Here is a 26,316-nt window from a genome sequence, read left to right as displayed (position 1 = left end):
CATTTACACAAGACTTAATCTGTTGCAACTCTGCTTCTGGTCCAGGTAAAATCAGTATGACAATTTTTTATTCTCAAAAGTTTTGTAAATACACTTGTGTCAGTAAAAGTCTGAGACATTCTGATGGTCTGTGTCAGTAGAATAAGTTACAGAAAGTATAAGCTCTATTAAGAAGGGTGAACATGTAATTTTGTTCATAACTGTATCCATACCACGCTCTGGTTTTTTTGTTTGGTTTTTTTTTGGTGGTTTTGTTGTTGCCCATCTTGCAAGTTCTTGATGCACAGCTACCAGCAAAATTCAAGTGTAGAGCAAGGTACAAATTCATAGAGCAGGTAGTGCAAAATTGGCATTTCTTCATTTCTCCCTCATGTTGAAGAAAAGTTGTTTAACAAGAACAGTACAACAGGTAATGATTTAGCTTAGTTTTAAAGAATAATGAGAGTTTGTAATTGCATGGCTATACAATACAGTGTATTATGCTTTTTGTGACAAAATTAGCATGCTACTGCTCTATGTCCTATAGTAAAATTAGGTTTGATATGGAATCCTAAGAGAAGGGAGAGGCTACTTTTTTGCTGTGTTTTTTTTCTCAGAAAATACAGGTGGCTGTTGTTTGCCATAGGCAAAGCAGGGTAATGAAGAACACTGAATGTCTGACCAAGAGGAGATAATGTAGGGAAACAAGAAAACAAGAAACATGTTTCCACAGGTCTGCTTCTGAAAGAATTTCTCATGGTTTGTTCTTGGACAAACTGATACTAGTAAAGTATTCAATGCCGTACCATTGCCTGTTTTCAGATATCCTACTAAACATTTGAAAATGTGAGTAAACAGTAATATTTTATATATTTTCTGAAGTTCAGTGGTTTTTTAAAAATCTCTTCTTCTTGTTCCTTATGTAAATAGTTACTCCAGTTGTGGTTCGTCTCAAACATCAGAATAAAAAATGTTCCTTGCTACACATGGCTCCTTCTTGATTTATGACTTGTTCCTCCAGTTGACCAACTTTGTTTAACTGCTGTGCTGTGTAAAACTAAAGTAAACTTTGAATGCTTTAATTAACTGTCCTACTATATGATGATAGAGCAAATAGTTTCCATGTATGTGTTCATTATAGAAAGATGTATTCAACTCGTCTGTGAACCTTTTATTTTCCCATATGTGTATAATTAGATACATAGATCAAGATATATACAATTTGATTTTAACCAGAAGTAATACAGACACATTTTAGGAAATAAGTGCCATTAAAATTCTTAGTGTTCAGTACAGAATTCCAGTTACTGACACATGCTTGGAATGAAAAAGTATAGCAATGTTAGATATTTTGTGTAAATTCAGTCAAGGAATTTTGTATAGCATGAAATTTCTGTTCTTTCAAAGCAGAAATTATCAGATGTGCCTGAGATTTAAGGATGGTAGTTCTGATTCTGGAGATTTTTCTATTTATTTCACATGGGTTTTAAAAGTTTTTACAGAGTAACTGTGCATCTTAGCCAGTGTGACAAAATCAGAAAGAGAGAAAATAAATCTCAGTCATGAGTTTTATGCACTTTTTTATCCTTTGGTTCTGAGCTATTTTTTTTTGTTTCTAGTTGCAATAGGTATGCCATTGTTGGTAATGTCACCCAGAAACAACAGGAAAGAGACAGTAAAAATGAATTACTTTAATTTCCTTTTTTTAATACTTCTCTGTTTCAGGATAAGCTTTTGATTGTTTAGTTAATTGAAGTAAATTTATAGGTTTTTAGAGACTGAACACTACCTTCTTTAGTGAATGATTTGGTATTAATAGTCTTAAGATTAGTTATCAGAAATCTAGTATTTTAACTCTTTATTCAGTCTGCTTCCATTTGGTGAATCCTATTTCATTCCAAGTTTGTTTTGCTTCATCATGAGAAACATTGGGAACAGAGTTCTGCAGTGAGGCTTCCTCTGAAAGAAAAGGTGAAGGGTCAGAAGGATAATTTCTTTAATCAATGCTTACAGCATCAGTTCAGAGGCAACCAGTGAATTTCTATTGATTGTGGCAATTCAACCCCTTATACAGAAAGCCTGTGTTTATTATTGATTTGGGTTTGACCCCTGATTAAGTCCATCAGTAGTTATTTTCTGGGCAAATATGTCAGCAGTGCAGAAGACACTGGCAGTTAAGATTGCAAAAGCTCCAAGTTGTGGTAGGTTTGATTCTAAAAATAGTTGCATAATCACAGTTGTTTGGTTCTGTGTGTGAAGTGGCCTTATGTCTGCTAAGTTGTTAAGAGTTCATAATAAAAACTTCATTTTTTGTAACATTGCAAGCCTTAGCACTCTTTACTGGTTGCTTTTGCAAGTCACAGTCACACAACTTGGAGATTAACCTGCTGTTTTTATGAGTTCATTGGATTTTAGACTGCACAAACAAATCCAACCTGGCTAAAAAATTCAAATGATGCCCTTTTAGATAGATGCATTTTCCAGCTACAGCCAGAAAATTGGGAAACAGCAAAGTTGTCTGTCACCTAGTTGGACATTCTTGACAAAGGCTAGATAATGTAATCCATGGATTTTGCTGTTGACAATATGTACATTTATTGTTAACAAATACTGGTCCATTTAAATGTTTACTTCCAGTGAAGTCATGCAAAGACCATGCAGGAGAAACTGTTTGTACATGAAATGAGGACAGGATTCTGAAATTAATTTCATTTTTGAGAGATCACACAGAATATTGGATGTTTTATTAGAGAACTGGAAAGTATAATAATAATAATAATAATGTTTAACATTAACTCCTCCCTCTGTTGAAGGTTTAAATGTACTACTGCTTTTGGTCCTCAACTTTTGGAGAACTGAGTCTACTAAAATAGAGACCACTTTAATTTAGGGGAAAAAAGGCATAAAGCTTGAATACTTAAATGGAAGTGAGATTTAATATTTTCTTTTCTTTTCTTGAAAATGGTCAGAGAACATGTGACATATAAAAATGAGTCCCTGCAGTCTGTAAAAGCAGCAGTGTGTGTATTGACTTTGCTTTTCAAAGTCAGTGCAATCTTTCTAAACACCTTGTAAAACAAATTTTAATTGGCATATAGGAATTAGTTTGACACTTCCCACCTTCTTATGGAGTTAATGAATAGCATTTAAACCAAAAGCAAGTTAGTTGCTTCACAGCTGTTTGTGGTAGAGAGAGGCAGTCAGTGGATTAAATTTGAGGGCTAGTTTTCTTGACAGGGATTTCATAACATTTCCCACACAGTGCTGTACTTGTCTCAGGCTGCAGAGGAGTGTGTGTCTGTAGTTCCATGGCTTCAGTAATGGCCTGTTTCCTGAAGCTCTGGTATGGAACTTCCTTAAGCGCAACTTTACAAATTGGAGAGGTGGGTTGTTAAGTGGATTGTAAGAAGAAAAGCTGCACTTGGATTGTGTTACCCACGTTCAGTGATCAGTAAATGTAACTGAAGATCAGCACCTTATGACACGTTGGCATTGATTGCAACTCTGTTTAAAAGATAATACACTAAAAGCAGGTATCAAGTATTTGAAAAGAAGAAAGACGTGCATGCTGCTTCCTGAAAGTGAAACTGGGATTGATGTTTAGAGGGAAATGTGGTTCTCTTGTGGCTCTGCCAGTCTGATAGGCATGTAATGTTTCTTCCTTCTCGAGGGAAGCAGAGGAGGAAAGCAATCATACCAAGACATGTTTTAACAGTGTCTTGCTCAGCTCAGCAGTGGTTAGCCATGTTTTGAAGCCTTCTGGGCAGCAAAGGCTTGAGCATTATCTGTGAGGACAAATGATGAGAAATTTTGAATACATGGTGTGGGGAAATACATGTTTCATACTGAAATTATTATAAAACTTATTACTGCCTGAGGGAACGTTTCACAACAAAAGCATTAATTAAAAGTAGTAGTATCCTGGTAAGATGTGGAGAACAAGATCTGTTCTTATAACAAAAACGTAATTGCAGTCTTGTCAAAATATCATTAGACCCTGTGGCAGTTGAAAGAGCATCTTTCCAACACGGCTTGAGTTTTTGGATTCCATTTTTTTATGCTTTTAAGTAATTTAGCAGTTTTCTATCTACATCTTTTATTTTTTTACAATCGGGTAGAATAATGATGTTTCTGTGAAGATTAGAAAGAAGTCAAGTAAAAGGGACCAGGTGCCCTTCAGCATGTTATTAAAGGGAGTTGTACATTGTTTTTGTAAAGCTGTTTTATCTCCTATAGTATAAACCTGGTGGCTTTTTTGTATGGGAAAATTAGAAGGAGATGCATTATAGAGGAAAGACATAATGGTTTTTAATTTAGCCCCCCTATGTTTTAGAAGGCTGCTGTCAGCTTGAGTCAATGAAGCATGAGATATGGGAGACTATCTAAAACAGTTTTATCAGCAGTGTGCTGCAGGCAGCATGCTCAGTAGTGTCATTCATGCTATGATGTTATTCAAGAAATGTTGCATGTGTGTAAATTTATCATTTGGAGGCTGTCTTTACAGTGAAGCATTGCTATTTAAAGGGGATGATTGTTCTTGTTGAGTGCTGTCTTGTCAAGATACTAGCAACAAAAAGAGGGAGTGCAAATACAATCTTCATTATAGTAACTATAGGAATTTAAAAGGTAAGCTCATTAAACAGCAAGTCAGAACAGAAAAATCTATGTACACCTGTGCACTGATGCCTTTAATGTTGATCTTGACTTTTAGTCTCTATATTTTAGTAATTATAGGTGTAGATAGTTCTGTGGTTTACAGGCATTTAGACCAGCCGATCATGACTGACTTAAAGAATTCAAGTGCTCCTGTCAGAGCTGCTTGACAGTGTTATGAAGACTTCAGTTCTGCTAATTGCATACATGTGGCACTAGTTTAAGGCGGCATAGTTTAATTATTTTTCTTCTTTGTTATTTTTTCTTAAAGCTGCTCGAGAGTTTTTGAGATTTAATAGTGTTCTCTAAAGTGTTTCTTTTCGTAAGTTTGAGGGGAGGGGGGAACAGGAGTAATATTAAAAAATCAGAATGGCTTGGTGGATCCTGAGATACTGAAATTCAGCTTTCTGAAGTTAGTTCTAGAAGAGGATGAACCAATTTGCTGGTTCAAATAAATAATAAATTAATCACTTCAATTCCTAAAATTCAGCAATTATTGTTATAGTTGGTATGCAAATTGTTCCATTTCACTGCTGAATTACTTCATGAAACTTGTTTACTGTGCAAAACCAAGGTAATCTTCAGGAATTGGGAATCCAGTCTGTCTGCAACATTTTTGTTTAAATTCGTTCTTAATTGTGAACTTGTCAGACTTTAATTGGAAGTTCCCAGGCCCCTAAAACAAATACTTTATAAGGTAGTTTAGTCAAAATCTAGTGTCATGTGAGGACTGCTGCTCCATGCATCATGTGGTGTATGTTGGTGCCATGAACCTGATCCCAGGCTTTTTCTGCCTTAGTTCCTTCTGTCTTGGATATCTGAAAGAAGAACTTAAAGAACCTTCTGGCTCCTATGTTCTTTAAAATAGTTGGAGTTTTTGATGAGTCAATTTGCATATGGATATGTGAATTTTAGTGATGGCCAATATAGTAGCTACCCCAATACATCCTGTGTGGGTCTGTATGTGCTTGTGTATTTTGAAGTTTTCTAGTTTCAGAACTGCTGAAAAATTAACATGTATAAAAGTGTTCATGGTTTAGAAACTGTAGCCTGTAGGAAAAGATTAGTCTTGACAATGCAGCATTGTCTATTGAGGCAATTAAGCATGTAGGTTTAGCTAGCTTGGGAACAAGTTCCAGCACGTGACATTATAAATAGCACTCTCACATAACAAATGTAAGCTTAGTAAGTAGGCCATGATTTCCACTGCCATTTTACTAGTGCTTTTTAGTAAACTGTGCTCATGAAGACTTGAGTCTCTCTAATGACTGTCTTGGGGTGATAATACTATGTACTTAGGGAGCGTTAGATCAAAATAAGGGTGATTTTTCTCAAAGTGTTGCCTGTCTTCTTGATTTTTCTGGGCACATGATTTTTTTCCTCAGTTGATCCATAATATGTAGAAATGGAACCTTGTGGCCCAGTGACTCAGAATCACTGAGAGTACTGCTGAATCTCCAACCTGTCCCACTTCTCAATAGCCTGAATACATTCTGGACTCCTAATTGTTTCATCTAGCTAAAAGTAGTAACATTTAGAAGTAGTAAATATCTCTATAGATTGTCATTGCTGTTTTTTGCGTCTTTGCATTTATGAAAACAGGCAATGAAAATTCCAGTAGCTTTCGGTGTGAGACGTACAGTTTCAGGTAGTGTTAGTAATGTGCCTATATGGATTTCCCAACTGGAAAGGTGAAACTGTGTAATCTCTTGCAAAACAATATTTTGCAGTGTTAGATGCTGCCAGCTTTGCCTCATCTGCTCCCTGCCCTTCTAGAAGTCTCAGGAACTTTTGGTGGTATGCAACAAATACGGTCCCTGTTAAAAATGAAAGTTGTTACAAAATGTATGTTTTTAGCCTTGATTTAAAGTGTGGCTCTCATCAGCCTTACCAAGAGTTGTGCAACTTATATGTAAGAGAAGTGTGGTCAACCCACAGAATTTAATTCAGAAACAATTTAATTGTATTTTTGACTGCTTTAGGGGAAATCCTATTCCAAGTTCTGAAATAAATTGCATTTCAAAAGGACAACATTCATCTTTTAGGCAGTGTAAGCCAGTGGTCTCCACCATAGGGTGCATATATCCCAAGTGGTGCGAGACAGTTCAGCAGGGTGGGGAAAATGTATTTTGTACCATTAATAAATAAAAATTAAGAAATAAAATAGTGCCTAATTGATCTTTAGCTCATCCTTCTTCCTATTTTTGTGCATGTTTTATAATGTACATCATGTGTACTACATGTGTATTATTTACAAATATATATTAGGGGTGTATACTCAAAACTGTTTTGCTGTTAAGGTTTGTGGTCAAAAAGGTTTGGAGGCCACTAGTCTAAGCTTCCTTGTAACAAGTATTTTGGTATGTGTTTTTGTAGTGTTCTTTGTCTTGCTCTCCTTTCCTATTGGAAAACCTCTGTATTCTCTTAAAATTTTATATTCAAAATATTGAGAACAAAGCATTTTTCTGTTCTGTTTTTAGGAGATGAGGTTTGCCTCTGTGGGTATATCTGAGGTGGTCTGGTGTGAACAATTAGATTGTGGTAAGATTGCTTTGGTTCAGTTGCTCTGGTGTAAAGATTTTAGAAGTTGCACTTTCATATTATATTGGAATTTAATCTTCCAAGATATACTGGGCACTTTTAAACAACATGGTGTTAGGTTTACTGGTGTTTATTGGCTAAATACAGAAAATAAAACTTGTTGCAGTTTAAGCTAAAACCTTAACTTTGGAGGTCATGTGATATTTGATGAGTTGAGCCATCCATATTGCTGAAATGGAAAGTGTGAAACTAAATTATTTTGATCTACATCCTCATTTTTGTCTATATTCTTCTCCTTTCATGTTTTATGCCCATTTATTTAATTTTTTGTTAATTTAGAGATTATAAAATTATTGACCTGTTGGTTACATAAGTCATGAAATGAAGCTGTGGTGCTAATGAAGTGTCTAAGGTTTTGCCATAAGCGAAACTCTTTTAGATTCACATTTTAAGAAAGATAGGTGTTCAGTCTGGTTTTAGTAGTTTTTCTTCAACTTGCTCAAAAAATGGCAACAGCCAATAGCTCTGAACATCTTTCTTCTGTACACTTTCAGGATTGATGGCACTTGGTTCTACATCCACTAGATTCTTACAATGCTTGTGTCTTGTATTAGGGAATTACCATTTTCTTAAAATGTATTTTTGAAAGGGGTCTTGGATGTTCTTCCTACATTACATTACATGGAGCAGAAAAAAGAGGCTGGTTACAGTGCATCTATTTCTTGGCCCAGTTGTGTCATTATTAAAGCATTACAGCAATCTGAACCTTTAACATAAAAACTTACAAAACTGTAGTCCTAAACTTTAGCCTTTTTCTCATGTTACAGGTTTGGGTGGTTTCTTGGCCTTACTGCTGCTTATGGAGAGTTTTTCATTCATTTGCTCCATGTTTTTCCAATACTGAATTTAATTCCTTGGATAGGAGTGGGTTAATGTAGCCATGAAGAAAATGTGATTAACATCAGCAGAGTCCCCTAGTGTGGTTTGGGAAGGTGTTGGCATAAGGAGGGGTTTTTGCCTTGTATCATATGAGTAGAAAAGGCAGGAGAAATGCCTTAATGTTACCACAGCATATACTGTGGGAGGCTTTTTTGCCTGTGTAGCAACATCAGCCAAGAAGGATAAGAATTTCTGTCCTATATACCAAGGTGATCAAAGATGTGCCTGGTAGCAAAATATCATGTGTTACTGAGTCTTGACTTAATCCTTTCTCCTCTTGGGTTTTATTGTCCTTGCAAGTTTGAAAGATAAGTGATCTGTTGGTGTTGGAAATGTTTCAGGTGCTGTGGTGTCTGTGCTTTATGCTGGCCAGCACACTGTGTACCCAGTGTTTATATGGGAGCAGAGTAGGGCTTGGATTTGGTAGGTGCTGGGTGTGCTGGCCTTTGTGGCTACCCCAAAGAGGCTTGAGAAGTTTGATGAGATTTTCAGTCAGAAGTGCTATCCCTTATTATACCAGCTAAAAAAAATAGCAAGTGTTTGTGCTAAAAGCTGCCCTGCAAAAGAGGAATTTAGTATTGTGGTTTTGTGCTTTTTTAGAAGTTTCACCATTAAATATTAATCACGATCCGGTGAAACGCTTTTTTATGTACTTTTTGCTTTTTATTATGATATGGCTATTGTATGGATTTCTCCCTGCATTTGTGTCTGGACTTGTGGGTGAAGTAGTTCTGGAGACCCCTTGAGGTGTCTGTATTTTTTAATGTATTTTTAGGGGTGAATAAATAAACGTAACTGGGTTAAAATCCCACTTGCACTTCTGTGTTTTTATATAATCTGTGATGTTCCTTCTTTAATGATGTATTTTATTATTTTCAGTTTAGGGTTCTGGCATTCTCAGTAATTTATTGCTGTCTCCTGATAGAGAGAGTATGTTTTGCTTAGTGTTTTCTGAACAGAGGCAACTGGTTAAGAAGAAGCAGCTTGTTGATAGTGCCTAGGAAGAAAAAGCTGTAGTATGAGCCTCTCTCTTACTGTGTGTTGTTAAATCTTGAGAATACTTAAACAGATTGAAATGCCTAGTTAGTGGAGCTGTACAATTGACTATTCTGGAAGTACTTTTGACTCTTGGTAGCATAATGAACTCAGAACAGCTGCAGGGGTACGTTCATCATCAAACACACTGATGGCTGACTTTTAATTGGCTTCATCTGTCTAAACATACGGGTGATGGCACTGGAGGCAGAATTTGACACCTAGCATTAAACAGAGAGGAAAGAGCCTGGCTTTACTTTCAGAGTGGTAAGAAAACTTTTTGAGCAATGATGAGAATGAGAGTTTTATTTGTAAAATGGTATGAAATTGTGCCCCCAAAATATGAAGCCTCAAAAAGTTCCTTCTTCAGTATACTTTCCCCGACTTGGACCAACGTTGAATCCATTTCCTAGGAGTAGATGCTTCAAACTGGCTAGAGCTTTCAGTGTATACACTACAGGATAATTTTCTTATGTATGAGAAAAACCTGAAGAGTTGTGGCTGCCTTTGGAGTGATAGGTTTGAATAGGAAATGGGGAGTGTATTTAAACTGCCATTTGATGCACAGTTATTGTTTTGCTGGATATTCCAAGATGTCTTCATTACTTAACTTAGGACCTGAAAGTGATTGGAGTCTGATGCCTATAAATAAACTTTCATGTATTCTGTAAGATTTTAAAAATGTCTCTGGTGTTATACTACTCTGGAGCTGGAAGATGCTACATATCTGAATCCTGATTAGTTGACTTCATTTCAGTCTTCATTAAGGTGGAATGACCTGTGAGTTCCAGCTGATTAAGGCCAGGGATGGGGCAAATAAACATCCTAAACTTTTTCCAAACTAAGGCAGACCAGTGTCAATTTGTTTGTATGCTAAGAAAAAGCAAAATTTGGGAATTTTTTCCTTTAAATTTTTTGTTAAGAGATTGCAGGCTGAAATTTGTAGTGTGAGTTTTTCAGAAAGAAGTCAAATGTTTTGGAATGATAGATTTTCAGGCTGCTCAAACAAGTAGAACTTCTGAGTGTTTTAGAATGTCTCCATAGAAATTCTTTCCTCCCCCCACCATGTTCTTTCATATTTAGTTTCCATAACCAGTGCACTATTGTGAAGGAGGGGAAATGCAGGGTAACTACAGGGAAGCCAGCCAATCACTCCAGCATCAGAGCAGACTCTAGGGCTTGTGGAGCTAACCTTTGTGACCTTCACAAGGGGCCTCTCTGAGGAGAGTCATTTTTCCTGCCTTGTAATGGTAAAGAAGAAACTTGGCAACTCCTTTGATCAGCAAAGCAAAAACAAGGAAAGCAAGGAGCAAATGGGCAGCTTTGTGCAGAAAACTGCTAAGTCAGTGCTGGTATTCTGTGTGCTGGGAACAGCGTTACCACCTTACATAGAGTACATTTCTATAGGGCATTGGGATATCTGTTGCACATTTAGAAAACCCTTCAGTTCAAAACTAAGCAAAAATCTTGGTTGTTACCAGTTATGGTGAAGTAAAATGTTTCATCTAATAATTTGCAGTGTAAGAGTGATGAGATTTTTGCTTTCTTATTTTTTGGGGAGCAAGATTTTCAAAAGAGAAGGAATTGCACAACACTTTAAAAATAATTCTAGCGTTGAGAAGTGTATGCATTTCTTATATCCAGCTGGCATATAATTTTTACTATAAAACTTACCGCTTTACAGTTTTTGATAATTGTTTTTTTGTTTCTCAGTTGATACCTACAGTGCATTTCAGATGAGTGCTTAAAGAAAGAACTGTAGTTGTACTTTGCAAGTATGTAAAGGGCTTGTACAGATTCAAAACCAAACACAATCAATTCTCAACATATCAGCTTTTAGCTTTTCTTTCGTTATGTTCTTCAGCTGCTGATACACAAATGCCTGTATCCTTCTGTTACCATTGCTTGTCTTTGATAAGTTGTGTTCCTCTTCTGTGATAGTTTCATGCTCAACAAATTGAGTTCCCCCTTGAGGTGAAGTGCTCTGTGTTCTTCCTCTGCCTAAGAGTAGGAGAGAGTTCATAATGTTTTTATTCAGGACTTCCTTCCACTCCAGGGAGAGTCTGCCTCCCAGTTTAATCTCCCAGATCAATATATTTCTGTCCAGTGAACTCAACAGTTTGCTCATGCTCGGCAAGAATTCTTTCTGTGGTTTGTATATTTGCAGTTTTTGACCTCTTTCCTTGGCTGCTTCAGCTTTTCTTCATGCAGCTTGGCTTCTTAGGAGATGTTGATATTACAAGATTGCCAGATCCCTCTGCAAGACGTGTTTCTTGTTTTACACTATTCACTTTCTTTTGATGTTTCATCCTTTCCCCTGCCACTCCCTAATTAATCACCCCTAGTACTGTGCTGAAGTGGTTCACAGTGATTTTCTTTCTTTTAATTTGACTGAATATAAATAAATAACTGTTAGGGAGTCAGGTAAACCATGTTTTCACTTCTGCAGTTTTGAAATGCAGTGCCCTTCTCTTTTATGAAAGTACATAAATTTACACGAGTTTCATTATATCACAAAATAGCTACAAGTTTTCAGCAATTGAACAGTTCATTAGGTCTTTGCACAGTTCTGGATAGGATGAAAATTAATTTTCAGTGGATATGGTTTATTTTTGTGCAAACTGTTCTTCAGCAACTTTCATTTGCAGGACACTGTTACTCTAGCAATGATTTTCAGATTAGGTGCCAGATAGCTTAGCATCTGATGGAGATATCCAGGAAATAGATTTGTTTGAAGTCCTAATCACCAATGATTTTCTATGTAATATCATAGCAGAGTGATTCCATCAGCAGATTCATTTGTCTTGTGTGCACTGACCGTGTGATACGGTCTCACTACAGCTACTGTATTAAAGGGATAAACCCAACATCTGCCTATCCCCTTCCCCATTGATTGCATTGACAAAATCAGCAAAGAGCAGTTCTGGCCTGTGCTGTGAGCAGGAAAAGTGTTGCCCCCGGGCCCTCCTCTCATGTGGTAGCAGCGTTGGCAGCAGTAGCTTCCAGCCAACTCTGTGCATGCTCTAGCACAGAAGGTGGTATTTGGCTGCTTGGATGATGCTTGCTGTCCAAGCAGCTGTTCCCTGTAGTAGAGTAGGAGAGTTACCAGATAGACTGCTAGATTACAGAGCTACTGCATGTTAGGTAAGTAAGATTGCAGTCCTGATGAGCTCAGCATATAAGTAATCAAGTCTGTGGTGAGGAGAAATGTAGCACAAAGAAGTGGGAACTATGAAATAGAGCCACACAACTCCAGGGCCTTGTTTAGTTTCTCTGTTTCATACCAGATATTTTGATTGTCTTCTGCAGCGTATTCTTTGTCCTTGCTTATATTCTTAAATTTTGTTATTCTTGATATACGTGAAAATGTAAGTAGGTTTCTTGTAGAGAAGAAAGTTACTTTGTCAGACCTGTAACAGTCCTTTTCAGTTTTCATTTGAACGTAAATATTTTGTAACAATTTTCTGAAGAAATAGATTTCTGAAAATATATTTAAAGGATAACAAGATACCAGAGAAAAGTGACTAGAAGGTTTAATGTCCCAATTTATACAACTAGAGTCATGGTATCTAGAAATAGATTTATTTCTTTTTGATGCACAGTTTGATTTTAAGAGGTTTGGAGATAAAAGTTGAAAATTGTGGCCTGTATAGTGATATGAAGTGATTGCAGAATGAATTTTAAGATAACCCTAAGCAGTGCATGTTTGCTACTGAATTTTCAGTGATAAATTCTGGAAGGAAGTTGCTTAGTAAGTACCTGGAACTATAAAGTGTTAAACCACAGCATTAGCCAAGTAAATGCTTACATTTTTTGTTTATTCAAGCATCTAAGTTCAAAATTAAGAAACTCGAAGCTGAAGTGCAGAATGGTTTGTTTCCTTCTTCCATAATTTTGAATGTAGAATGCAAAAGAAGGACATCTGTTACAAGCAGCTTCCCGTGCATGGTGACTAGAAGCAATTGATTCAGATCACTGAAGACAGATCAGACATTTTATGGGAATGTTGAAAATTACTGGAGGGGGGCAGACCAGAAAGATTATATTAGCTCAATGTTCAGTTTTAGCAGCTAATTGTGGGTGACTCTGAAGTGTTATTAGTTAAAAATGATACTTGCAGTTTCATTCTCCTCTCGATATGGCCTTCTTTTTTTTTCCCCTGAAAGTATGGTTTACATCTTCTGATTTGAAGATTACAATCTAGATTACTGAATTTAAAGGGCACAAGTGGATATATCCTGAAGTTTGCAGTGACAGTGAGTCACTGGGATGGAGCTGTATTGGAACTGTGTGCTCATGCGTAGTTTAAACATCTTGCCCCAGCAGGTCTGTACCAGGTAGCCTCTATACAAGCTTGCTTAGTGAGGACTTGGCATGGTACTGGGATGAATAGTGTTCCATTGGCTGTGTTCTCCAATTTACTGCATAAATTTCAGAAAAGCTGTGTCTTATTACTCAGCTGTTGAAATTACTGATGTGTGATAGTGCATATTGGCTCTCCTGAGATCAGTAGCAGTGTAATTTCCAAGCACAGGGTATGTTTTGTCTTTGGAATTTTATATGTTAGCTACTGAATGAGCTAAACCCAAGCAAATAGACAAAACTTAGACAACCTTCAGAGCTTGCACTTAAAATTTTGTTTGAATTGAAGATTTGAAAGTAATTTTGGCTGCCTAGTTTTTGGGCAATAGTCCTGTAGGATGGTGATAAGAAGACTTTTGGCCTTAGGAAGCCTGTCTTACAGAATAGAGGAAAGGAACTCAGTTTGTCCAAGAGTTCAAGTGACTTAATACTCATGGAAAAAAGCTGCCTCACCCTCAAGGGTGTTTCTAAAACAGTTTGTGAATCTTGCAGGCTAAAAAAGAGGAAAAGCTGGAAGCTTATAATGGTAGCATTTGGAACTGAAAGGGAGTGGAGGAAAGGGGTGGGTCATAGGGAAGTGCTGACTAATAGTCAGCAAACACTGTAAGGGAGTTTGTGTGTTAAGAACTGACCTACCTTCCCAAAGGAAAATAAACCCCATACTATTCAAGCATAGCATTTGGGCTGGGGAAATCCCTAAACTGGACTATTAGAAAGTGGGCAAGGACTATGCTAGAAGGAAAGCTTCATTATAATGATGTTAGCCATTAAAAAAAGACACACAACTGACTTCTGGAACAGAAGTTAGCAGTAGTGTGTGACCTGTAGTCTGATCTCTTGTATGGGTAAGATGTACTCATATCTTTAGAGAGGCCTGTTAACTAGTAAGCATGATTATAAATACTGGACACATATTTGATGAGTACATGGTTTTTAAAAATGTATGCCAATAAGTAAACAAAATGTTTTTCCCCATCTCTGACAGCAGCAGTACAGCCCCTTCACCATTCCACTCCCCCCCCTCCACCAATGTCTGAATGCTGATTTTCATAACTAGTAGATAAAGACTGCAGTGATTATAAATTTGGTATTAATTTACACTAAGTTAAGGTGATAATTTCAAGTTATTTAGGATTTATTTGGAACTCTTATTATAAACCTCCTGCTGAAATTTAGTGAAATTTGTAAATCTGTGATTTTTGCTTTGTGATCTATTTTGACTAAACCATTAATACTTTAAGAAGTGCTAATTATTTGAGAAGCTTTTAAATACAATCATGTGCTTAATGCATTTTGTAATCACTATTTCTAATTCCCTGTCTACCAAAAGATACTCAGAAAGCAAATTAAATTACTGCAAATCAAATACATAAACATTAAGCTATTTGTATTTATTATGATGGTTTAATGAAATAAATTAAACATTGTTTCTAGAAAGAAGGTAGAGGTTTTTTCCTGATGATGATTTCAGTCAAACTTTTAGTTTCTGTTCCATCCTGTACTGCCTGTACCACTCTGTTACTTGCTTGAGCAGGGAGGTTGGACCAGATGACCTCTGGTGATCTCTTCCAACCTTACAGATTCTGTGAATACCCAAATTCTTAATAGTAAAATAGAAATTAATATTTCCAGTTGATAACTTCTGAATCATGCAGTGAAATTTGCATTCAGAGTAAATTTCACCTTTTTTTACTTATTTTACAATGGACCTCTGAATACTTTTTAAAATTATGCTCTTCAAACTCTTTGAGAATGGTGAAGGGAAATGTAGAACCTGAAACCTGAAAAATATCAAGTTGAAAACATTTTTAGGTCACTTTTAAAAATAAATATAATAGCTATTGTATATAAGTATTGTATAAGTTTAAATGATAGCTATAATAGTTAAAATTATATAGTAAGTAGCTCAACATCTTCTCAGGCTTCTGCTCTTTATTTTCCTTGCCACTCTAGATTAAATGAGTAAATAAAAATAGCTTTTCAAAACATAGCCTTTAGACAGTGTATTGTATCAGGGATCGAGAAATCTGTTGCCTCTGGCGCGTTGCAACTTGGGAAATGTGTCTTCAGGGAGTTGAAGTGTGGAGGAGGAAAAACAACAATCTGCTGGTGAGGCACAGAGTATGCAAGAGTGCCTGGAGTTGGCTGAGCAGGTATCTTGCAAGTACTGACTCAGGCAGTAACTTGCTTTTGGAAGTCTTTCTTCTTTGTTTTACATAGCAATTTGCAGAGTCTTTGGGGACAAGAGTAATTGTGTCCAACTTGAGCAGCACATAGTGTTTGCATTGTAAAAGTAAAAAAACTCTGCCTGAAACACAGTCATAGGAAGGAAACACAGAGTTGTTTTTAGCTAGATAAACTGCAGTCTCAAATGAAGGGAGAGATAGTCCATAAGACTGTGTGGCTGAAACTGAGATCACCTAAATAGCTATTGATTTAAGGTGTGAAAGCATATATTAAAAATATATGTCAATATTAATGATTTTAGTGACAAGAAGAACAGGTCACTTATTCTTTGTAGCAGAAAGCTATGCATTAATTTCCAGTAGGTCCTACCTAATGGTTGCTTACAAGTCAGTTCATCTTGTCAAGGCCATCTGGGAGTGATCACTGTGTGAACACTCAAGCAACCAGTTTGAACTGCCCTCTGAGACTTCCTACTTAAAGCAATAAGGAAACAACCTAAAGAATCTTTTTATCTTAATATTTTGTTTTCCTTGGTGGTGATTAGCCTCGGGGTTAATCGGCAGGATTGCTATGTACCCTCTTTACTAAGACAGCTGGCTGTAGCAGCTTTCATTGCAGCATGCTTAGGCAAGCCTCTCTGCCTTGAAAACCTTCAGGCAACAAAAGTAGGGTGTAGAGAGAGGGGCGTAAAATTGCCTGGCTTCTGTTCATGCAAAGAGGCACTTGGTTTCCCTCTTGCTTTCTTTGTCCTTTAAAAGCTAACTAGGGAGAGAGAAATGAGATAGAACCTCAGAGATAAAAGGACAAGAAAGTGATAAAGTATTCCATGGCACATCTCTTCTGAAAATCATCTGCCCTTCCCTTAATAAATGTGAAAGCTGCTGTTTGTGTAATCTTGTCTTCAGTGTTACAGAAGGCAAAATGGTTGCATTTTGAGGAGGTCTGAATTTGCTAAGCAGGGACGTAGGAGGGTATGTGTGAAGTTAAATGAATATAGTAATATCACTTAAAATAGCAGCAGAGACAGTTCTTCCTTTAGATTTGCTCTCCTTGGTGGTGTATCTTTATCTCTTTCATTTAAAAATGAGAGAAAAAAAGATGAATTCTGCATATGCTGAGTGACTCTTCTTAACTTTGGGGACAAGGCAGAGAAGGGGAGGTTTTCTTTAAAGATAACCTCTTTTTCTGCTGTGAAACTTGAGAGGGCAAGTGTAAAATTAAATGTCTGGTGATAAAGAATGTGATCACAGCATTTAGTCCTTTATGGGATTTGAGAACGGATTGAACCAGTACAAAGACTGTAAGACAAGGTCTTTTCTTCTTACTTTCTTTAATACTACTATGTCTTACAGTTTTCAAAGTAATTGGAAGAGCCCTGGAAATGAAAACATCATCACACTCCTTTTTTTGTTACTGAAACTCAGAACATTATTTTATTTGGGAAATCCACACAGGAATCCAAGAATAATATTTTTGAGAATCTATTTAAAATACTTCTAAGCATTGTGATATTAGCCCTATTTTTCTATATGAGGTCCTTGAGTGCAGGGCAGAAGAGGGGCAGGAGGAAGAGGAATAATAAATGCATGTTATTGCTTCCTTTTTTGACTTGACCAAGGGCAGTTCTTTCAAGAGCATATTATAATAAAAGTGGTGCCACCTTGGCAAATCTTTGAACATCATATCATGCATTCATCTCTTCTATTAATAATGCATGTGTGGTCGGACTGCTTACTGCCCACACATGGATTTTAGCATTACACACTCTGAAGTGAGAACCTTTCTGTGAGTGCTTTCCTAAGAAGGGCAGTGCTGTTCTGCAGGTTCAAAAGAGCGAGGTGTTTATACTCGGAGCAGGAAGCTTAGTTCTAAATCCTTGGTGTACATATTGTGATTGTCTGCAGGCAGGCCAGTGCTGATGAAGGCTGCCTTTGAATACCTTAATATTGAATACTGTGGTTTGTGTGTCTGTAAAAGCTCTCTATCTCATGTATCAGTGTCCACTGCTTTATGGGGCATGCTTTCTGAAATTTCTGGTAGCTCTTAGCATCCTGCTGTCTCCAACCACTTTAGTAATAAATTCCAGATGGATTTGTAGAAGAGCTAGTCTGACCAGTATGACTGTGTACAAAAGCTGTTTCTTGACCAATTAGATTTTTGTCAGAGGCATTTAATTTTCCCTTACTGCCTAGTTGTAGTTCAGATTTGAACCATTAATTTGCTAAAAGAATTTCTGCTACATCAGACTGTAATTTTGTAGGATAGCATATGTGGTTCTATTTCATACATAGATTAAGGGGCTTGAGCTCTGACAGGCTCTCTTCCTATCTAGTCAACAGGTTGTTCGTGCCCATCACTCATACTTTTTTTGCTTTTGTTCTGTCTCAAAGTTAATGAAATCACAGTTCAATAAGGCCACAATCAGTGGCATAGATGGCAAAGTCCAACACAAGCTTTGTTTAGTTGATTCTTAAAGGCCTATCAAGTAGAAGTAAAAATAAGGAAAATTCAAAACTGCAGCCATTTTACGTATTGCAGCAGTATTCAGAAACTCACATCAATGTTTCTGTTCTTTCAGGCAATGAGACCATACCTGGAGACATGACCATCCTTATGAGATAAACTGTGTTATGAATTTTAGGGGCTTTTTTTGACACTTTCAGGAAACAGATTAGAAAGTTGTGAATTTTACTGTCATATGCTTTTATATGTATTAGGCTGGAATAATCTTGAAACACAAGTTAATATGAAGAAGATAAGTGGAAATACAGTGCTTTCCCAAGCAATGGGTGGAATATAATCTCTCAGTAGGTGAGAATTTCACTGCTGTGTGACCTGCTTTTTCTTGTGCTGGATTTTGTCAGATTTTTCTCTTTACAAAGCCAGTTGGAAAGGCTGTAAAGGGTTTTGGGCCACTTTAAGTGTGTAACCTTATCTAATAGTGGTGCAAATTCAGAGAAGAGTTTATGGAGAACTGAACTGGGGGTAGAGATAATTGGAATTCAGTTGGAATTGAAATAATCTCAAGCAATGTATAAATGCCATTTACGTTATAAATCTGTTAGACCACTTGTGAAGAAGTGTACTTGACTTTTAAGTCACCCATGCCTAACTAAAAATGGCACATATATATGAAGACTGTTTCATGTTTTATTCTTTTCCCCTTCTTGAAATCCCCTGAGTAGGATAGAAAGGGTTGCATGCACTTCTGGGGCAAAGCTGAATCCACTCCATTGTGTGTAAATACCCTGAGAGCATCATCAGCCATTACCCAGAAGTCTCTGCATGTTACGCTCCAGCTTTTGAGAGTGTAATCAAAGCAGTTCGTGTGGAGGCTGCTTATACTCAGCCTTTTCTTCTACCTCATTTCTAAACTAAACTGTGGAAAATTTGCTTTTGGAAATCCCCGTAGCCCATCTGCCCTATCAGACTGATCTTCTAGCTATTGCTGCCCTTAGGAATATGCATCCAGATCTGTTCTTGAATTAGCATATACTCGCAACTTTCACAGCTGCCCTATGGTCAGACCACTATGTTTGTTTTACTGCTGTAGAACATAGGCCTCTGCAGAAGTAGATATACTGTTCTCTTCTGCTGAAACAGAATTAGGTTTAGTTTCATTGGTGCACTTGCTTATGTTACACAGAGATTTTCCTCTGTTTCCCCAGAACAAAAAGTACACAGCAATGCCACGTCAACAGCCTTGGGAGTTTTGTCATGATGTGGTCAGTGGTGTGTGTTTGTGTTTTTCTTTTCTTAAAATATGAGTTACAGTGAATTGTTAAATCAGTCTCAAAAAATCTGAAAACCAAAATCCATGTTAGTCATCTCAAGTTCACTAGAGAATGGAAATAATTTTCTCACAGACATAAAATATGTCTTGTCTACATTGTAAAACACAAGCATTACCTTATGGAGAGACACTCACATAGTTTGTTGTGGTGGTGCCTTTATACTGAAGAACAACTTGCCATTCTGAATGTTTGAGACTAATTTTTTGGAATGTCCTGTTATGGAGAGTCATGTCCAAACCAATTGAGAAGCAACGATTATTTATTCTGCCTTGCATTTATTCTTTTATGAGTAGATCAGACCTCTTCAGTGTTTTTGCTGTTGCAGAAATTTCATACAGTATGTTCATCTGGTCCTGAAGATTAAAATATCTGTTCATTGCCTTTTGCTATTCTTCCTAATGTTCAGTAAAACAGTCTTGCAATTCTGACCTGTTGGTGTTATAATATCTGTTCTGAGAAGATCCTTTTTTGTGAAAGGTTCTCATTGCAAATGATGTAGTAGATGTGCATTGTATGAAAGGTGACTTTATGCTAATAAAAACAAAAAGGGGGAGAAAGAAACATGATTTTGTAATGACTCAGAATTCTGTTACACAAATTAAGTTCTCAGCACACCTTGAGAAGTGTATCTACCAGAGGGGCCATTGTAGTTACAACACAAATATAATTATCATGGGATTTCAAGGAAATATCAAAACCAAAGGCCTCTTATTAAGCTTTCTTGAAGCATTTAAATAATTTTTTGTGTGGCTTTTTTGTATTAGTTCATTTCTGTCATGGCTTCCATTAATAACAGTGCATGTCCTTTCAGTGCAGCCACTGGAGAACAAATGTGAAGGTGTATTACACTTACTGCAAAGACAGATCAGTTGTTTGGTTTTAGGAATGGTATTATTTTATCAGTCTCCTAGGATCAAAAGGTTATTTTCAATAAATATTATTAATTTTTATTTTTTTAATCTCTGGATCTCCAGCTTCTTTTCCATTATACTTAAAAAAAACCCAGCCAACGAACACCCAAATCAAAATCCCCAGCACCCCTCTCCCTCCAACAAGAACCCAACAAACCCCAGCTGTGAACTCTGAAATTAGGTTAGAATTTGAATCTGACAAGTCTTCAGGCATGTGACAATGTTTAATGCCAATAAAGATTTCTTTCAATCAGAAATTCTGGTTCTTAGTAACTGCAGAAATGCTCTTTGTGTACATAAAGTAAGAACATTTTTCTTTTCTTTAAAGTTGCTGTTGTCAAAATACAAATAGTTTGTATTTGCCTGTAGAACTTGGTGATGGGTGAGGAGATGCAGCTTGTTCTCTTAATGCACAGCACTTTGAATGTACTTTATGGTAGAGTGGTGGGTGCTGTGGCTTGAGCAGTCCCTCTTCTTGATACTAGAATTGATATAAGTTTGCTAACAAATGTTTAACATGTGGTGGGTGCTTTAGCTTTGTTTTTCTGAGGCCTGTTACCATCAACCTACATTTATGGTACAGCCTAAATTGATTTCCTTAGTTTATACTTTGTCCAGTTTAATAAGGATTTGCTTCACCGAGGTATAAATGAACAATAATAAATAGTGTCAGGTAGCTGGATATTGGATTTGAGAATTTATTCTGTGAAGTAAAATGTCTTGCATTTCTTGATTACCCTAGAGATGTTGATTTTAATTACAAGAATATTTACTCATTTTGTTCTGTTCACACTCTCATTCATGAGTTGGTAGAATTTAAGATTTTAGTTGATAATACGTACCTAATATGATGGCTCATTTATAGGTGTCATTGATTTAATATAATTTGTTAATGTTTTTTATTTTTTTTTATGCTGATTGTAGCTCTTTATTGAGATTTGGGACAGATCATGTAAAATAGAAGGTCTTGAATGTAAGGATTGGGACAGCTGTCATGTACTTCAGCTACTGTGAAAAAATTCTGCTTAGTGCAGGGAAAAATAATGCAATGTTGATGTCAGTCCTTGTTATGTCCATTTAGACATTTTCTGTGCTGTTATTCAAAATGGAGGGAAAGATCTTTTACCTGTGGACAGTGTCCTGTTTCAGTACTTAACTTCATAATTCAAAATACCTGGTGTTGGTAGTAAGTTACCCCAGTGCACATGCTGCAGATAGGAACAAAATAAAGTCCTATATTCCTTCCTGTTGTACTAGGATTTATTTAAACATTCCATGCATAATGAGTGGGGCTTTACCTACTTTGTATTCCCTAAGCTGATGAGCATGATTTGGAATTTGTGGAAAAGAACTGACCTGTCGTGATGTGTTTTGGCTGATTTCTTAGTATATAGCATTCAAACACTCAGGATATGGAGCAGGTGAGACACATAAAAGGAATGTGATTTGATGAGGGTTGAAGAGAAAGTTTTGAGGCAAGGTCTAGGGAAAATTGATATGTAGGTCAGGGAGCACAGATCTGAGTGGGAGGGGGAAAAAAGTTCACTTTCTTGAACCAGTCATACAATTATTGATGTAATCAGCTTACTTAATTTGAGGCTTTTCGTTCATGGCTCTTTGCTCTAAGATGACTACTGGTTGGACCGTAGTTGGTCAAGTAAGGAACATGCTGACTTTTCTCAAATGATACTCAGCAGGAGAAGAGTTGGAAGCTGCTATTGCCTAAAATCACTGTCCAGGTTAACAACTCCATATAAACATGAATTACACTTAGCGTGATATGCTTAAGCAATCTTGAAGAATCAATAATGCTCTCCTTGTGCTCAAAATTGGAGGCACTTCTAAAATTCCTTCTTCCATAGTCTATTCATATATCCCATATTCAGATATATGTTGAAACATTGGTTGAATGTTGTTTCTGTGTGTTCTTTGCTGATTGCAAAAATGGTTCTCTAATGCAGGGAGACAACATTTTTCCTTATGTTTCTTGCTCTACACTCAAATAGCATATGAAAACAAAGGCTATAAATTATGTACCTTAGGTAGACATTTTATATCTGTAGTGTTACATGGATTTTTATAGGAGTTAAATAGAAATAAATGAATGTGTTATCATGGGTGCAGTGGTGTTTTCCCAGCTTCCACTATTCCCAGAACTAAGCTGAGCAAATATAACAAATCAGAAATGGAGGGGAGGAGTAGCACATGCTGGTACTGTAATTTAAACACATGATCTGTGAAGCATTACTGGGCAGTGTTTTTACATCTGTACTATCTTTTATCTGCTTTCATTGCTTTGCAAAATTGACCAGCAGAAAAGTGAAAAAGTGTTCTCCAGGATGAAGGTTTATGTATAGTCCAGTATGTATAGGGCAGTCTTTACTATGTTTTATAAATAAATAGGCTAAAAAAAGAAATAAAGAAATCTTGCTGTATGTGGCACGTTTCTCAGTGGAGCTGAATATTTTAAAACACACTCAACAAAAGATGCAGTGTGCTAACAGTAACTTGTCAAGGCTTAACCCCAGCTATCATACAGTTTAAATAATTGGTGTGATGATCAGAGAGAAGTCAGGTTCATCCAAAATATAGCCCAATACTAGCCACTGTGAAGAAAATTAACTCTCTATCCCAGACAAAACCAGCACATACCTGTGTTAAATGAGCAGTATTATGACCCTACTACAGTGTGTCCGTAACTCTTTGACCTAGAATTGTTTGTGTGCATGTTTAGAGAGGGTAAAATACACACATCTTAAAATATTTTTTAAAGCCAGTTCATGGTATGTTCTACCTGTTAACAGAAAGTACCTTCAGTGTTCAGAGTGTGATCAGTAATTCTGCATAAGCAATTTTGGTGACTACTGCCACATTTTATGTTCTTCTGAATTTGTTTATATGTTGTGGTTTTGCTGAAGTAAATAAAAATGGGCGTTCCATGTAATCCAGAAAAGCTTAATGTTATCGATAATTAATCTAAGAAAAGAATGGTACCAGGTTAATGATACATTGGATTCCGTTTGATTAAAAAAAACCTATCTGAAAATGAGTTTTAATTGATACCAGTTCTAAATGAATGGATAACAAACTTTGATGTTCAGTGTGTATTTGGAGCTGTATTTTTGTCCATGTGTGCTTCTCAGTGTTGCTTAATGACATCAAGATAACATTCATGCTTTTTATGAATAGCCTGCATTTGTTGTTCATTAGCAAAACATGCAAATCCCATACTCAGAAGGAGAAGTAATCATTCATTACCCATTTGTATTTTCATTTAATGGAATAGTTTTTGAATGACAATGCTGAATATACTTTCCATTTTTTTCAAAACAGAAATCTAAGCTCCCAAAGTTTTACAGTTAGGCTCTGCAGAGCGCTGGGTCGATGACTTGACAGTTCCATTGTCCTCATTTTTTCACATGAAGTTGAAAGGCAGCTCCCCATCACTGTCACATTACTGCTTTAGTGTGGCTGGTTACTTAAATTACCACAGAGAGATTGTTTGAATGTCTGTGGTGAGGAGAGTAGTCCATCAGATAATCTGAGGATGTGATCTGTGCACAGAAAGTTTAGGAAGACTAATGATTATTTGCTAGCCAGCTCATTACCACTCCCTAAGCACTGCATATGAATTCATCATGCCAAGGTACTGTCCTGTGCTTCATATTCCTAGTCATAGCTGCCTTGGTTGGAAAGTCTGTGAAGTCACATTTAAAAATGGCAATTAACTAATCAATGAGAAGAGGGAGGGAATTTTAGTTCTAGGGTACAACATCTACTTACAGTACAACAGTCTGTATTACGATACTCAGGATGAACCTTATCTTACCATTGCTGCAGCTCTGATTGCTACAGCTGCTGGCTGGGAAAATGGTGGTGGCCAGAAGGGTTTGGGAATGTGACATACAGTGATGCTTGGAAAGAATCCAAATGTTCTTGTTTGCTTTTGAATGTGGCTGTTGTTGGCAGGCTTAACCTTCTGTTTTTAAACTTTCTGTGCTAGCAGGTCATTGTTGTGAATTCATGACTGTCCTAACTCTCGCTTTGTTTTGTCTTAGTCACATTGATCAAACGACAACATGGCAAGATCCTAGGAAGGCCATGCTCTCCCAGATGAATGTTACAGCTCCCACTAGTCCTTCTGTGCAGCAGAACATCATGAACTCAGCATCAGGTAAGCAAAATTTGTATTTATGAAAAATCATGCAAATAAAGAAACCACAGGCTATTGTAATTGGAGGGGGAGAGAGTCCAAATTTAAGAAATATTCTTCTAGTTATCCTGATTTAAAACTTCAAATCTGTTGATGCCTGATGTGTCAATCAAGAGGGTGATACTTGAAGTAAGAGAATTTTTATATTTATGTTGTCAATGCAAAGTGTGCTGTAGTTCTTTAATTTGGGTTTTTTTCAAATGAATGATTCAGACTTCTAAGGAAGCAGAATTTTTGTCTAATTTCTTCTGACTAAAAATGCAGTTAAATTGATGAAGACCAGAATTTCCATTAAATTAATGTCAATTTACATTAAAAGCTTCTGCAGTGTTCTGCCTCCCCTTGCTGACTGACCGGATATGGTATAATGCCATTTGTTTACATTTCCTGCATTTATTATGAACATCTCATTTTTTTCTGTCTTCCCTAAATGAATCAAGCAAACACCTTGAAAATCCTGTTCAGAAGCACAATGTTTGATGTTTGGTTTGCCTCTTGTTTTTCTATTATTTCCAAAGTCCAGTATCTTGATGATTATTCCTGTAGCCGAGGAAGTCTGATGTCTTTTCCTGGAATGTAGAATTGTTTTTCAGCAGTAAAGTGCTCTTGTTCTTGCTGTAGAACCCGCTGTATGTTTTCAGAGCTCTCGTGTCCTGATTATGCAGAGCACAAACAGATATATTTGGTGCCATGCTATTATGAATGCTATGGTCTTCCCTTTGCTTTGTCATCTTCTGTCTGTCACTGAGGTTCATGTTATATTTATATTCTCACAGTCTGAGTGTATTTTGTGTATGTCTGCTGTTCCTGTACTTCACAGAGTTTATTCTCTGGTGCTGCTCTTTGCGGTCCGTTTAGACAGCTTTGTTTCATGCTGCAATTCATATGCTGCAGACAATACCAGAAGATTAACAGGCGTGACCAAACTGTGCTGTTCATGACTGAGTAGTAGAGGGGAAGTTAATCAAACTTTTTTCTGTCTAGGCCAGGAGGCTGGATTATCCTGAAACAAATGAGTCCTGTTCAAGTTCAGGAAGTTGTGATCCACAGCAATTAAGGTCTCAGGCTCTTACATGAAAATAAAATAGCTTGATTATTTTTTCTGTAAATTTATCCCAGGAAACCTGGAGCAGTAGAGATGACATGTTTTTGCAGGGACACTTCTGAAGAACAGAGAATAGGAGAAAGGAAACAATTCCCTTGGTCTGTCTTGCTTTTTGGTTTATAGTATTTGTGCTAAAACAAGATGCTTTCTGTTTCAATATTGACATAAATTCTGTATTTTAAGATAACTCCCTAAACCTTCAGTTGTACCAAAAATTAACAGGAAAAAATACTGATAGTAAAGTAAAGCTTTGAAAGAAATGAAGAGTCTTTAGCAAAAAACCAAACTGTTAATTGTAACTAGGTGACAAACTAGAGAAGCTAGCAGTCACTACACAAGGATTATTTTTAAAAGAAAATAATTAATTTACATGGTGTGAGTGGTGTTGCATAGATATTGTTGCTTGTGCAACAAAAAACAGTTCAGATGTTTAAATGGGATTTTTGTGATTTGAGAAAGCACTTAAGTTAAATACAAGTTCATTGAACATTTAATATCACAGATGATACTGTGTTGAATATCAACTGAAAATCTCGAAAAGTGTTTTCCCCCCACTGCTCTGAAGTCGATAAAGTGCACTGAGAACTCACAACTTCT

The 26,316-nt window shown here is 36.6% G+C and overlaps 1 protein-coding gene across 8 annotated transcripts in view; it reads left to right on the top strand.

The window, feature by feature from the left end:
• Positions 1–26,316, top strand: part of YAP1 (Yes1 associated transcriptional regulator) — an 88,607-nt gene that overhangs the window by 23,718 nt on the left and 38,573 nt on the right. For all 8 annotated transcript variants that reach the window (XM_071555222.1, XM_071555210.1, XM_071555215.1 and 5 more), the window contains exon 3: positions 24,460–24,575. In XM_071555222.1, the coding sequence (XP_071411323.1) occupies positions 24,460–24,575 (116 nt within the window). The remainder of the gene's footprint in view (positions 1–24,459; positions 24,576–26,316) is intronic.

Source organism: Pithys albifrons, chromosome 1 (assembly GCF_047495875.1).
Source record: "Pithys albifrons albifrons isolate INPA30051 chromosome 1, PitAlb_v1, whole genome shotgun sequence".
Classification (NCBI taxonomy): domain Eukaryota; kingdom Metazoa; phylum Chordata; class Aves; order Passeriformes; family Thamnophilidae; genus Pithys; species Pithys albifrons.
The sequence above is the reverse complement of the archived record's forward strand: the minus strand, read 5'-3'. Positions and strand labels throughout refer to the sequence as shown.